Here is a 15,610-nt window from a genome sequence, read left to right as displayed (position 1 = left end):
TTGTCGGTGTCTGTTAGCGGGCCGTCATACAGAGTTCCTATGCTCAAATGCCCTTCTTCAGAATTTGTTAACCTAAGATGGGACGCAGGTGTTTCGTTGAAAACTGCAAAAGCGGCTACAACTCTTGACAGGTAAAGGCGAGCAGCTTCAAGGCTCTGAATGATCCTGAACGTATGCAAGCATGGGCTGCGGCCATTCCTGGGGATGGCCGTCAGCTCACCATCGAGAGATTACGTCTGCAAGAACCACTTCATGAGCAACATGATGAGATGGGATAAATACTACGGTGAGCTTAGTCGCGAGGTAATCCTGGACCACCCAAATAAGAAACCTTGACTACATCTAGAGGCTGTTCCCTGCATCTTTCTTCCGTCTCCAGCATCTTTGACATCCCCAAAAAAAGAAGCGGACTCCCTGAGAAGCGTCATCAAATATCTTTAAATTATGGGGTTTTACGTGCCAAAACTACTTTCTGATTATGAGGCACGCCGAAGCGGAAGACTCCGGAAATTTCGACCACTTGGGGTTCTTTAATGTGCACCTAAATCTAAGTATCTGTGTGTTTTCGCATTTAGCCCCCATCGAAATACAGCCGCCATGGACGGGATCATATATCTGTCATGCTACCGTTAAAAGATCAAGAATGAGTGCACATGACAAGCCTGGAACATCAATGGCGGTGAACGTCAGCGATGTTCACACAGCACATGAGGCCCATGAGCTTGAGGAAAATCAGCTTGGTCATATACACAGAAAAAACTGAAGGCATGTTTGCCTTCGACGAATGCCAGCAGTGCTACACCCATGGAATCAAAATCATCGCGTGGGCGACAAATAATAGCGCCGCGTACAACGGTAAGCTACAGATCATTTTATTATAGCGGTCATCGAAATGAATGAGTTTTATTTTTTTACTCTGCTCAAATGGCTGAAACATAGCACCAATCGCTTCCCAGACTAACAGCGCTAAAGAAGAGTGCATGAGTTCCCTCTGTAGAACTTGTGCCTGGCGCGTGGCCGAACCCAAGCAATACACACGACCGGTTACCTTGGCAACCAAAACAGCGATGATTTCTTTCTCGACCGCCAGCACAATAGTAGCTCCGTGGCCTTGTGACCTTTTTTTCTGACCACCACAAATAGTGGAGTTTCCACTCCTAAATGTTTCTTGCTCTGTGATGTTGGCTGAACACTTCTCAAGGTAATATTGTTGCCACTAAGCCACCTGAATAAAACTAGAGGCAGCGACATTCTTTTATCGTTCTGCCAGAGACCCCACTGAGAGGGCAGGCGATGAGGTCTGCATGTAAATGTTATTGCGTAAATGGTAATATGTTTACGGGCAAGGGAAATCTCCACAGTGAAATTTGCACCATGGTACAGAGGCTTCTTATTTATATTCTTGTAAGGCTGGCTAGCTAGAACGGTTCTTTCTAGCTGGTTGGCATGAAGAACAGCGACAAAAGCAACAAGCAAAAACCGCTGACAGCGCAGCACATAAAAAGCGTTAATGTTAGGCAGCTAAGGCAGCCCGAATAAATTGTTTCAGAATGAAAATATACTTTGAGCAAGAAAGAAAAGCTTTGAGATACTAACAGATATTTCATTCAAATGAAACAAGGTTGGTCGGATTTAAGAAATTTCCAAGTAAACATGTTTGTGCTTACGCACTTACTGCTACATTATTACGTAGATCTAAAATAAGAAATTTGCGAATTTATCGAAGTATCTTGAGATAACATTAAAGCTATCGCATAGGATACAATAATTGTAGCAGTATCTCGTATCAGTATCGCAAATGCTTGTTGCCCAAGTATTTTGTACCCTATCATGATAAAATAGGAAAGCATCTCTGCCCAGCCCTGCCGCTAATCAGGTGTTCTCATGTAGACCACGCAAAATCGTCCGCTGTGCGAAACGAGACACACAACATGGTTAAAAGGTAAACAAAAACCCGGGGCACTATGCCGACCAAAGTAAGATGTAAAAGAAAATGAGACGTGCCCCGGGTTTTTGTTTACCTTTTAACCATGTTTCATCCCGACGACCAGACGGGCTTCCGTCAAACACTGAACTTCAGACACACAACAGCTCATCAGAAGCATCATCATCATCAGCTCACCAGACAGCCATCGGAAGTGCGCCACTCAGCAAAATGCATGAAAAAAAGAAAATAAAAAATAAAGAAAATAAAACTTAAAAATATTATAAAAACAGGTGGGGCCCGTATTCGTCACGCAATCCTCTGTCATTTACGTGTGCTTGCACTTTGGAATAGTTCAGGCAGATGCCTCAAGTGATACAGCTACAGTATACGGGCAAGGAATGTGAAAAGTAAACAAGAAACATCGCACTTTGGAAGCTCCATTTGTCAGTAGTTTTCTCTGCATTGGCTTTGCACGAGTTGCTCTCACTACACGGCGCTTCAGTGGTGCGTGGTGGCGGAATCTATGGAAAATAGCAACAGCGCGGGCCGAAAGCCAACAGCAACGTTCTCGTGGATAGCTCAAACAGGGAGAACTTATGAACTGATGGGCTAATTGGCAGAATAGTTCATTTTGGTGCTTTCACTATAACGACCTTTCAGAATAATGAACAATTTTCGGTGGTCCCATGCGATTCATTATATCAAGATTTGACTGTATTTGGAGCCAACTGTTCTAAAAAACTTTCCAAGTGTAAAATCCCTTTATTTTCTTATTGTGTTTTTGTTCTGCTGTTATTGTATTACTGTAGTGATGTACTGCAGTTAGGTAGTTGTATGTACTGTAATTAAGTATTATTAGTTACTGCGACTATTGTATGATCCACAAATCCTGCCTTTTCTGTTGATCTGCATAGCTATTGGTTCCAGCCTTCATGACCGCAGCGCTCCCGGTTTTCCCAATCATAGATATCATCAATAAAACGTCCGGTGCTACCAGAACTCCTGCGGCGCATGACGGCGCTCACTGAGAGAGAAAGATTGTAGAAAGGGCGGGCACCACTTCACTTTTCTTTTATTGCGACAGCAATTATATGGACACTCTATGGAATTATACAGACAAATCTTCCTCTGGGATTTGTCAAAGAATGCTTACACATTAAGAAAAGTATGCACTGCTGGTTCAGCAAGAAAAACAGCGTCAACGTGGTGCACAATGAAGAAGCGCACGACATCCGTGCTAACATCCTGCGGTGTGACGCTTGGGAATGAGCACCTCGGTTACTGCGTGCACGGCAGCCCGCAGAAGTTTGCGTGATCAATGCGGTGCGCATCCACATCTTTTCCCACTCCACATCATGCTTGCTGGATGGCAGTGTAAAAAGCTTTTCTTTTTCACTGCAGAGATTACGGCAACCTTAGGCACAGCAACTCATGATGAAGAGTAGAAACAGTGCCAAGGAAGCACGCCGTTCTTGACGACGGGCTCACGAAGGAAGCTACCATCACCATGTACACCACATACTACATACACTGCGGCACATATCCATTCATTGCGTAGAAACTGGTGTCGGAGAGCCTTCTGAGAGCGCACTTTTTTTTTCTAAGATGAAACAACAAAATGGAAATGCACCCACTGTCAGCTGATGGAAGTAGTCCAATTGGAAAGGGGAGATGGGTGGCAGAGGGCGCAGGTAAGGGAGAAAGGCAGACAGCCCACGTGGCGGCGGAAAAGTTCAAAGGCTGGCACCACCTTTAAGCATTGAGGGGCTTTACGAATGCGGAGTGGCTGGCGCCATCTTGTGGTACATCGTGCAAACTTGCGATGCTCTCCGTGGCTTTTGGAATCGGCAAGCGGGTGGGTGGTGGCATGCGCTGCGCAGTAATGGAGAGTGTTAGCTTGTCTGCGATTTCGGTAAATGCAGGTTACCGGGGCAGCGGAGGCATAAACGCAAGAGGCCAGCGAGATGCCGTCTCCTGGTGGTGCAGAGCTGAACCAGACAAGCACAGAGCTAATATTGCATTAAATAAGTGCATTCTATTTTGCTGCTAGTGTGAATTTTCAGCAGTGGCGAATGGTGACAGGATTCCGCTGCTACGAAAAATTTAGACCAGCAGCGAAAAAGAACAAAGTTACTGCAATATTAGCTTTGTTTGTCTGGTACAGCTCTGCACCACCAGGAGGCTGTGCCTGATGGGCGGAGGCGTTCACACCTCCGCCCCTCCTGTAAAAGGTAAGGCTCACATTTACCGGAATAATGGACAAGCTAAAGCTCTCTGATGGCGGCAGATACAAACTTGTGCAGGCAAACGTTCGCCCCATCTCGGCATTGTTTTGTTAAAGGGGGACAAGGAACACAAATGTCACAATTATTCTGCAAGGAAAATGCCATCCAGAAGGCAAAATTTCGATCATTATATCTGATGTTGGGGATAACATACCAATATATATATGGTTTATTTTTTCTCATAGCCCTAATGCCTAAGTTGATACTATTAAGTTGGCGCATAGTTATAAGTGGACTGCACTGTATGTCAGTGTTATCTCTACATGTTCATTTTCCAATTTTGTTTGTGTGTACGAGCCCGATTTTGTACAGCACGCACGTAATATATGCTTCCCATTGGTGCACGACGTTGTTGTACCCTGCTGCTAAATAACCTGTATATCTAAAAAAAAAAAGCATGTTCACAGCACGACACCTACTAAGCTTATGCTGTCCTTGCGCAGCTTTTGTGCCCATGCCGTTTCTGCTGTGCCAGTGCGGCACGGCACATAGCTCATTGAGCCAGCATGTGCACCCCACGAGCCAATGTGCATTGTCGTGGCAAGGTGACAAACAGCTTTTAAGCTGTGCAACTTGGAGTGCAAAATGTTGGCAGTTCCGAGTGCTGCAAGAATCGTTTTCCCTTCACTTTTTTTTTTTACTTATTGAGTCAAGTGGGTTTGCCCTAACGACGCAGCGAGCGATCATAAACAGGTGGCCTCAAACTTGGCTCTTCTGCAAATTCTATTAGAAAGTTCTTTCTCACTGTACCATGTAACCATGCAGGGCAAGTGTTGAGATTGGCCTCTGGCTCACCAGATGCCACTCCCGGTAAGCTGCTACCAGGTGGCCATGCCCGAATAATCTTGCAAGCTCAATTGCAGCAAGGTTATAATAATGTTCCCAGAACTTTGACGCAACACCCAAACAGTCTCATTACAGAAGCACCACTTCCAGGGCAGATGGGACTGCTCGTGTGGGTGGGACAAGCTTCACTGCCACACCCCGTAAGAAAGGGGCCCACCTCCGGATGTCACTCATCCTGTCGGTCAGCTCGTAGCAGCGACTGTGGTAGAAGTAGCACTTGGAGGCTAGCAGGTCAAGCGTGCGCCGATTCTGTGCCTGGATCTTCTGCATCAGCTGGTCCGAGCACTGCACTGCCTGCAAACACAGAAGGGTGTCGCTTCACTGCGGCAACTGTCTTCCTCACAATGCCCGCATCCCATCCAAAGTTTCACTACTGTGTGGTAATTGCACAAAGCACCCACCATCCTTTGTATACCTGACGGGGTGTGAACGAAACACCTATTGGCTGGATTCCTTCAAAGGCCAGCATATTATCTCTCTGCATAAGCCACAGTTAAATCCTCCCTCCCTTGCCTCACCTCAGTCGTTCCTACCTGCTCTCACTTTGAAGTAGAAGGAACTACTTTTTGCCAAGGAACGCTGCAGTTACCCAGCCTTGTGAAAATGATCGTAAGCCTATTTTTATGCTCGCTGCAGGACAAAGGCCTCATTCAGTGATCTCCAATTACTCCCGTTTTACTTTAGGCAAATCCAACTTGCATCTGCACACCGTCCGCAACTGCACTTCCCTTCCTTTGGCACCCATTCTGTACCTCTCATGGTCCACTGGTTATTTGCTCTATGCATTACATGGCCAGTCCATCCCCATTTCTTCTCTTCTTGTCAAAATGTTCACTCGCTACCGATGATTGGTGGTGTTATCGTTGAGTTTAATGGCGTTTAAGCAACTAAGGCCATCATGCATCAACCACAAGGTATAATGTCTAAAAAAAGTTGGGTACCCTCAAAAAGTATTTTTCTGATCAAGGGCACCGAAGATCCCAACAAATTAAATAAACACCTCAGCCTTCTTCTCAGACCTGAGAAAGTGGATGAGGTGTGTCACTGGATGTAAAGGAGAACAAGGTCGGGCTTCAGAATTTTTCAAGAAAACCAACTTCTTTTAAAAAAGCTAAAAACACTAACTGTCTCAACCAGTGCATCTTCACTTAAAGGGACACTAAAGGTTACTATTAAGTGAACGTGGATTGTTGAAATATCATCCCAGAAACCTCAAAATGCTTGTTTCGTGCCAAGGAGAGACTTAGTTTAAGAGAAAATGCATTCTGAAGCGTCCGCGTACCTCTAGCACAGTTCAAATCACCCGCCCTCCGATCAAGAAGTACAGACATCGTGGTCTCATAGAGACGTTGCGCCATCGGTGAGTTGAACGGCGTCCGCAGACGGCGCAACGGCTTTTCTGCGCAAAGCGCAAACGCGCGGCCAGAAACAGAGCCAAGACAGAGCCGACAGCAGAGCAAAAGCAGGAGCATGGTGGCTAGCGGAAGGAGAAACGCGCGACCATAAGCTGGTACTTTATTCTATGATGCAAACTTCGACGCTCGTCGCAATGGACCCTGACAACTTCAGCGATTTGAGCACTGACGAGCACGACCTGCTGCTGAGGGCTCGCGCTGCCGGCGTCGTTGCGTACTACGACGGCGGCCTCGACACCGGCTCTCCGGAGCGGGAAAGCAACGAGGGCTTCCCACGACATCACAAGGACGTGGCATTTTCACTGTTTGTTCGAAATGAAAGTTTCGCGACCCAGCAGAACCCACACAGCACGACGCGATAACGAAACTACTGATCCAAAGCGTGCGCGGCGCAGAGTCGAGCGCGCAGAGTCGAGCGCGCAGAGTCGAGCGAAAACGAAACCTTTCGACCACCCATACTACTGAAGGGTAACGTCAAAATGTTATTTTTTCTTAGAATCGAATAGACAAGTAGCATTTTCTTCCTTCTTATAATCGAATGAAATGATATTTTTAATACGAGTATTTGAGTATTAGTAACACAAATTACGAGGAGTGCTTTCGTCATCGGGCTAGTACCGGAATGTCGCTGGGGGGTCTCAAATCGTGTCATGCATTTACCTCAATTTCTCGGTTACTAAAGCTCTGTTCGTGATTAGATTGACGCCTTAGACGTTCTAGAACTTTGCTCTACCACTTTAACGTCACTTTCTGGTAACCTTTAGTGTCCCTTTAATATCAATGAAGGATGAAAAGAAATGTGTTTGCTGTAAAATGCGTAAAATATTTCTTTTTTCTCAGTGTCTCAAGTTGTTTGCATGAGAGTAAGATGTGGGTTACTTTAAGTTCATCTCCGCATTTGTCACAAACAGGTTTGTCTTTTTTTTGTCAGCAAGAAATTGTGGGTAAGGTGTGTGTGTGTCCAATGCGGAGGCGACATAAGACACCTTAGATAAACTGTTCTTGGTGTGAACATGACTTCCACTCTACTATGATGGGTTTTACAAGGCGTAGCTTATTGTTCGTTTCATTGTTCCATGCAGACTGCCATTTTTCTTTCCATTTATGGCACACTAATTTTATGCAGTCTCTGTAAGGAATTCTTATGTTTCCGATTTCCTTATATCGAGCTTTCACTGCACACTGGTCTGCTTTCTCATTGCCACAGATTCCGACGTGGCTCGGCACCCAGCTCTTGTTATGTTGTGTAGGATGTCACCGATTATTGGCAGAACTGCATTCCTAGACTGAAGTGCTGTAACTATGCTTAGCGAGTCTGTGTAAATGATGCTGTTTTCAGTGTTTTCCTTTATTATTCTTTTCACAGCCATAGAAATGGATGCACATTGGGGCAGCCGTACTATGTTTCCCCAGCTATTCTGTATCAGAGCACTTCCCACGTAGTGTGCAGCTTTGGAACTATCGGTATAAAATCCTCTGTATTCCTAATATTTTTCCTTTAGCGCTGAATATTCTTGCAATATATGTTCCTGCGCATTTTTTCTGAAATCGTGTTAATGAGAAGTCACAAACAGAAGGCAAGCAGTACCAGGGTTGCAGTGGACCAGGTTTCTGGGCAATATTAGGCAGTGTGTGTTACATCTAACTCTTGGAATTCCTTTTCAGAATGGAGGAGGAGTGGTCCGATAGCCTGGGGTTTGTTTGTGAATAGTATTCTAAATGGGCACTTTGTAACTATTGGGTAACAGATATGTTCTGGTAGGGAATGGATTTTTAGAGCGTTTGAGCATGGAAGCATGCGTCTGTCTGCAAGTGGGGGTTCGTTAGTTTCTACATACAAACTGGTTATGGGCGATGTTCTGTAGGCGCCAGTTGACAGGCGTAAACCTAAATTGTGTACCGTGTCCAGTCGTTTCAAATATGATGATCTGGCAGAACCATTCACCATACACCCATAGTCCAAGGAGGGGCGCATGACGGGCGTTAAATTCCTAGAAGGCATGCCCTATCAGAGCCCCAGCATTTACGTGAAAGGACTAAGTATGTTGAGTGCTTGAGAGGCCTTTTTTTTCACAGTGTTTAGGTGAAGCAGGAAAGTAAGTCTTTTGTCAAAAGTAATGCCTAGGGCTTTGTGGTCGTTTTTTTACTCTGAGTTCAGATTCATTCAGGTCTAGGGTGGGATCAGTCTGTAAACCTCGTTTCAGTGAGAACGTAACAGCCACTGTTTTCTGTGGAGAAAACTGGAATCCATTTTTACCTGCCCATGTCACTAGTTTATTTATTGCTAACTGTACTTGCCTCTCACATGTTGATACGTTTGAGGATGTCCAACCTATCTGGAGATCATCAACGTAAACTGAATACATAATGGATTTCGGAATTATTTGTGCCAGGGAATGCATTTTACAATAAAAAGGATAGTACTCAAGATAGACCCTTGTGGTACTCCATTTTCCTTATTGAAGTTCTTTGAAAGAGTTGAACTGATGCATACATGGAACAAACGGTTGGACAAAAAGTCACTCAGCCAGTTTGACATTCTATTGCGAATGCCTAGATCTGCTAGGTTGCGGAGAATCCCATACCTCCAGGTAATAAACGGGAAGAAACGGGGTTCGCAAAAGAAGGTCCGCGAAATGTGAAGGTTGTGGATTCGGTTCCCACTTGTGGCAAGTTGTTTTTTCATCCACTTTAATTTCCATTAATTTATCGTTTCTTTATTTGATTTATTAAGCACAAGTAATTTCCCCTTGTTGTCCTTGGTGTCAGTGCTTGTTGGCTTCTTATGATATACCTCCAGGTAGTATCATAAACATTGTCCAGATTTTTTACAAAATACAGCAAGGCAGTGTTGTCTATGTCTCGGATTATGTTTTCAAGTCGAATGAGATGATCAGTAAAAGAACACGTTTTTTTAAAACCACACTGATGGATGTCAAGTAGTTCACGGGAGTCAAGAACAAACAAAATAGTCAGAACTCTTTCAAGAGATTTCACCAGACAGCTGGTAAGGGCTATTGCCCTATAACTACTGGGAGATGTCGGCAGCTTTCCAGTTTTCAGAAAGGGTACAATAACAGGGTGTCTACCAAGTTGACATTTCCAAATTCCCTGAGTTTTCCAGGTTTTCCCTGAGTGCCTTTGCCCATTTCCCTGAGTGATGCAGAACTATGTTTTATGTCAAGACGGGCTGAAACCATATCGCCTGATGCTGTCATCTCGAGTAGGCACATGAAAAAAATTAAAAAGCGACTTAATCCAATTTGAATACTAAGGAGTAGTGTTTATGTTATTCAAAAAGAGAATAGAAGGCAGGGGTTAGTAAAATGCACAGCAAATAAAGTGTCTTCAAAAAAAATTGCAAATAAGTCGGACATTCACAAATACGAATAAAAAGGAGATGCAAATAGAAGCAAATATATTCGAATATGAGCTATTTCTATCAACTGATAGCAAGCTCAGAGGTATGAGGCCCGAACTCTGTCACAATTGAGATTCTCTCTCAACCGCTCGTAAGTCAACCTCAACTGTCCTGACATACTCTCAGCCCGCGCACAACGCCTGAGTGTTGTGTTTCACTGCTTTAAAGAGTTTATTTTGGTCTGGATGCGGGACACCTACATCTCGGCATCAGCCAAAACTTTGTTTTTTGAGCTCAAGCTCCTTCAAAACAGCGGTAGCAAGCTTCCTTTCCCATTTATTCCCCAATGCGTACATCATTTCTGTTCTTGTCCTCCTTCTGCCACTCGTTCACCCCAAGGAGCATATGAAGCACCTTGGTCAGTTGCACAGTCCACGGCCAATTTTTAGAACTCCCTAGGGGTCGCGAAAACGTTCGAAAAATTGACCAGTTGGAAAAAAATAAATGCGTGTCATTTACTGCCCTTAGGGGCTCAAACCGCCACAGGCACGTTCGAGAACGCTCTGAAGGCCTGTCGGTACACATATTAAGGATATCGGCGCTCGTACTGTGACAGGAAATACCGGGTGCACGTGTGTATAATTAAGGAATACATACTGTTTTCCGTGGCAATAGCTCCTTCCCACGCTTGTTATGCTTCACTGCAATACTTTTGCGTATGCTTCACCATGTAACATTTCTGTACAGAGGCGAAGCTGACTTTCGGGAACCGGCATTATGCAACGCACCGTGTTTTCTAGGTTTCTAAGCCAATCGCGAGGACCAAAAAAGCAGAGTCCGTGCCATTGCTGACAAGATCTAATTCTTTCAATAAAGAACTCAGCACCCAACGGCAAGAAGCTTCATAGCGAACGTCGAACCAGCTAGGCCTAGCGTTGCCGCAGTGGTGGCAACGGCTGCCAGCGGATCTGCGTGCGAGAGTGCCGGTTCGAGGTGGCGCAGTAATCAAAACGGCAGCGGTGGTGCCTTTGATTATTGCCGTTTCGGACCTGCGGTCACGACAAAACATCCGGAAAATCGGACGGCGAAGGGTTCTTGCGTCCGAAATTTCACACGTTGTGATACTCTATGGGGTACGTGGCGGTGCCGCGAAGCCGTCCAAATTATCGGGAATCCGGAAAGTCGGTCGTTGAATGCACACTGGCAACTCATCCAGCCAACGACAGGGCGTCAAAGACGATTCATTGCGATTCCTGTCTGTTGCTCGAGCCAGCATTGCCGCGACTTTCGACCCTTCCAATAAAATTGCCGCTAATTTTCCCTGATAGAGGCCCAAATTCCCCGAGTTTTCCCTGACTTTTTCCAGACTACTCAAAATCCCTGAGAATTCCCGGTTTTCCCGGTTGGTAGACACCCTGAATAATAGCTTTCTTTCCAGGCCTCCGGTATTTTCCCTTCTAACAGCATCTTGTTAAAGAAATTCAGAAGTTCATTTATTGCAGACTTGGAAAGATGTGCCAGCCTTTCATAGTGAATTTTGTCGGGCCCTGGTGCAGTTTGTTTCCCGGCAGACAGTACTCTAGTGATTTCTTGATGAGTGATTAAACTATTATACGGCTCATTTTTACTGCTACTAATTGGAAGCCTTTGCTTTTCAGCCATGTTTTTATATTTTAAAAATGACTGAGTGTAATATGAAGAACTAGACTGCAGCGAAATGTTCTAATATGTTGGCCTGTTCCTCTATACTTGTTTGGATGCCAGGGGTCGTCAGGAGAGGAATTGTAAATGGGGAGTACACTTGTTTTAGTACACTTGTATGCTGAGGCTTGGAGCTTACGGGCCTGCTCCTACATTTTTTTAGTTGTGACTGTGCTATTTATGGATGACACGCATGCTTGCCATGACGTCTTTTCAGCATTATGGAGGACGTACCATGCTTTAGCTCGTGCCTTATTAAAGTTTAGGAGATTTTCCTGAGTGGGGTATCTGCGAAAGACACCTCAGGCTTTATTTTGTTTTTGCTTTGCTTCTTTTCATTCCCGAGTCCACCCCACCTTGTGGTTTTGTATCACCACTCCTAAAGTCTGGGGGATAGCTAAACGGGCAGCAGCTAAAATACAAGTTGTGAATAGTTCATTAAGATCGTGGATGCTAAGGTCTTCAGAAAAGACTTTGTAGAGATTGGCTTTTTCTCTAAACAGTGTCCAGTCAGCTGCATGGAGCTTCCATATTCGTGGTTTGTTTGGGATGATTGCAGGTGAGGATGGTAGAGTTATTATGACTGGTAGATAATCAGTTGCATGTAGGTTGTCCATGACGTCCCATTTAAAATCGTTAAAAATGTAAGGTGAAGTGAAAGATAAATCAATACAGCTCATTTTACCTTAGCTTGGGGAGCAGTATGTTGACTTTCCAGAATTCAGCAAACAAGCATTACTCAAAATAAAATCTATAATTTGTCCTCTTATGTCTGATTTCTCACTTTCCCAAAAACAGGAGTGCACATTAAGATCCCCAACTACCAGATATTGCTCTGGTAATTGTTGTAACAGGTCCTCTAACTCATGGAGCGTTATTTTTAGGTGTGGTTCTAAATACACAGAGCATACTGTAATCGTCTTATAAGAAAGCAAAGTGGCTACCACAGCTTCAAATTCAGTGTTTAGTTTGACTTCATGTGCTACGATGCCACTTTGTACAATGATGGCTACCCCTCCTGAGAGCCTGTTTGCCTGCTCTCAGTCATGACAAAAGACCTTATATTTTGTTTTAGTACACTTGTATGCTGGGGACCTAAGTTCGTTTCTTGTAGGCACATTACTACAGGAAAGAAAGAATTTATGATCTCTTTTATATCACTGAAATTATTTAGGAGCCCTCTGCAATTCCAGTGTATTAGGAATGCCATGTTGGTATATGTGTGCGGGGTAGGAAAACGTTTAGTTGGTTCTCGCTCCGTGATGCAGGGCTTGTCTATTTAGCACAATCCAAGGAGTTCCACCATCTTTGTGACGTTGGCAGCACGGAACCACCCTGGCTCGTGTCCTGATCAGAGGCGCTGGAGGGTCGTGCAGACTGCATGTGGGCACTTTTTTCAGACCTCTCCTCGTGGGCAGAGACTTTGAGGCTTGCCAACCCAAGGGACGGCATAGCCTGCTTTGCGGCTGGTAGGTGAGCTGCTATCACCGGAAGCGAGGATGGCTCCGTCCCAGCCTGACTGTGTGTGGCCTGGGCAGGTGCTGGAGGCCAGTGTGGTGGATCGCCCTGTCGCACCACATAAGCGAAGTTGATGTTTGGTTTGAGTGAAAACTTATATTGGACTAGGATGCGGTTTCTGGCCTCTTTGAATGAAATGTTCTTGGTTGTTTTCAGTGTAACAACTTCCTTTTTCTCTTTTCCACGAGGGACAAGATCTTGAGTATGCAGCATGCTATCCTTCACAGTTCGCACAGCGATGTGCTGCTTCGCAGATTTCAGAAGTATGGTATTTCGATGCGCACAGGTTTTGGTTACAAAACCTGTACAAAACCTGAACACATCACAAAAACTGTTCACACCGGTTTTGTGACCATAGCAACTCTGGGAGCTGTGGCCAAATCTCTGACAGTTGAAGCAACGTCGAGGGTTCGGGATGTGTGGGCGAACTGTAACTTTCGTGTACCCAACTTCAATTGTCTCTGGAAGTGTGCAGCAGGTGAAAGTCATAATGAGGTGTTTGGTGGGTAACTCTTTGTTATCTTTTCTTATCTTAGTTCTGTGAACATTGCTCACATTTTGTTCGGAAAGCCCATTTAGCATTTCTTCTTCGGAAAGATCCAAAAAGTCAATTTCGGAAATCACCCTGTGCACTGTGTTCAGTGACCTGTGGGTTGAAATTGAGACGGGGATGTCTTTAAATGATACAATATTAGTAAGTTCACACATTTGGGCTTTGCTTTGGATTTCCAAGAGTAGGTCACTCTCAGCAAGTTTTGTTACCTTATAGCTGGTCCCTATGGCTTCTTTCAGACATCTTGCTACTGAGAACAGAGATATTTTTCAAGCCAGTTTGTCTGGCTTTTCACTATGTATCACGTGACACTTAGGGAAGACTTCTTTGCTTTTTTGGAAAAAATCAGCTGTGACATCGGTCCGCCCTCTTTTGTAAGGGCAATCTGGTTTGAAGAGAGGAGGCGCCATGGGAAAATTCTATAGTTCGGCAACGGTGCAAGCCACCCACCATGGAGCCCTACAAGGGGACGGGAGAGGAATTTGCAAGCACGTCCTGCCCACGTCAGCTGTACAGCGCAACTATAACTAAATATGGCTGAATTCAGGACAGTTCGCCACACAAGGTTAACCCTAGCCACCCGGGAAAAAGGAAAAAAACCAAGAGAGGAGGAGACAGGAGAGTTGTGAGAAAGGAGATGGGAAAGTGAAAGATGGAGGGGAGGATAGGAAAAGGCGACTGCTGATTCCCCTCGGTCAGGTCAGGCCGGAGGTGCTGTTTACACGAAGCAGAGGCCAAAGAAGCGTATTGCCTCTGCCTATGGACCATGAAGGCCCAAACACTCAGCGTCCGCTCAACCCCCAGGATCCCCTTCTCCTCTGGACACGATGATGATGATGATGTGTGGTGTTTTATGGCGCAAGGGCCAGGCTTGGCCAGAGCGCCATGACAAGTGGTAATGTTGACGGTGTATTATGGATGGCGTACACAACGAATTCCTCATGGTAGATGTCACATGGCTGTAAAAGGGCCTAAAATCTGTAGCTGTAAGTGGCGTAGAATATATAGTTGCTAAAATAATGACGGTGACTAGGCAGTGATGTGGGCTATGGCAATGGGCTGTCGTAAAAACATTATGCAATAAAACAACACTGACACCAGACTTCCAAGAGAGCCCTTGAATGCAGGGCCGTCAGTCACGTGCTAAAGATTGCCTGGCCAAATGATTTTCAGAGTGTCAGTTTCGGCTAAAAAGTCTAGGACTATTTGCAGTTTAAAAAAACGGTTTGTCACTAAGAAAACACGGCAAAGCCACGCACGGCTAGGTGTGGGAGGGGCCAACCCTCGTGTGCTCGGTTACGTGGTGTCGCAACACACCAAACGCCTGCTGATGCAGACGCCCCTGCGGGGTACTGATGAATGCATCTTGCTCTGACAATCAAGTGGCAGAAGTCTACAATGACCAGAGGGCCATGCCATGACGATGCCTTGGTCATACCAGGAAGACATGCTGCTTAGGCAGGGTGCAAACTCAAAAACAAGTTAGGCCAAAGATGAAAGTACACTATATATATATATATATATATATATATATATATATATATATATATATATATATATATATATATATATATATATATATATATAGTCGATCTCGGATATATCAAACCCGGATACATCGAATTATTGCCCATATCGGAACAGTTGAAAAATCCCCTTAGGAATCCCATGCAAAAGTATAGAGTTATTGTTCGCGTATATAGAACTCCTGTGCACCGGCATATCTATGTATCGAACTCCGTGCTGAGCTGCGCCCCGGCAAGTGCGCTTCTCCCACCATACCCCACTCCTGCAAGTGCGCGTCTCGCGAAGCTCTCGCGATGTTCCGGCGATCTCGCGCACGCCACCCCTCACTCTGAGAAAGGCGCGTGTGCGTAAAAGGCACATAACGAGGAGCACTTGGAGTGCGATTGGGTGTGAAAGGGAAGCGGGAGGGAGAAACCACGCCGACCGCAGGCACCCATTTCCTGTGTTTTGGTTGGCTGACACTGCTGGCGCAGCGAG

The 15,610-nt window shown here is 45.2% G+C and overlaps 1 protein-coding gene across 1 annotated transcript in view; it reads right to left on the bottom strand.

Annotated features, from left to right (window-relative positions):
* Rpn3 (regulatory particle non-ATPase 3) overlaps positions 1-15,610 on the bottom strand; it is a 123,969-nt gene that overhangs the window by 65,788 nt on the left and 42,571 nt on the right. Inside the window, exon 5 of the mRNA XM_075693891.1 lies at positions 5,216-5,352. Coding sequence (XP_075550006.1) covers positions 5,216-5,352 — 137 coding nt within the window. The remainder of the gene's footprint in view (positions 1-5,215; positions 5,353-15,610) is intronic.

This window comes from Dermacentor variabilis, chromosome 5 (genome assembly GCF_050947875.1).
Source record: "Dermacentor variabilis isolate Ectoservices chromosome 5, ASM5094787v1, whole genome shotgun sequence".
NCBI classification, from domain to species: Eukaryota; Metazoa; Arthropoda; class Arachnida; order Ixodida; family Ixodidae; genus Dermacentor; species Dermacentor variabilis.
The sequence above is the reverse complement of the archived record's forward strand: the minus strand, read 5'-3'. Positions and strand labels throughout refer to the sequence as shown.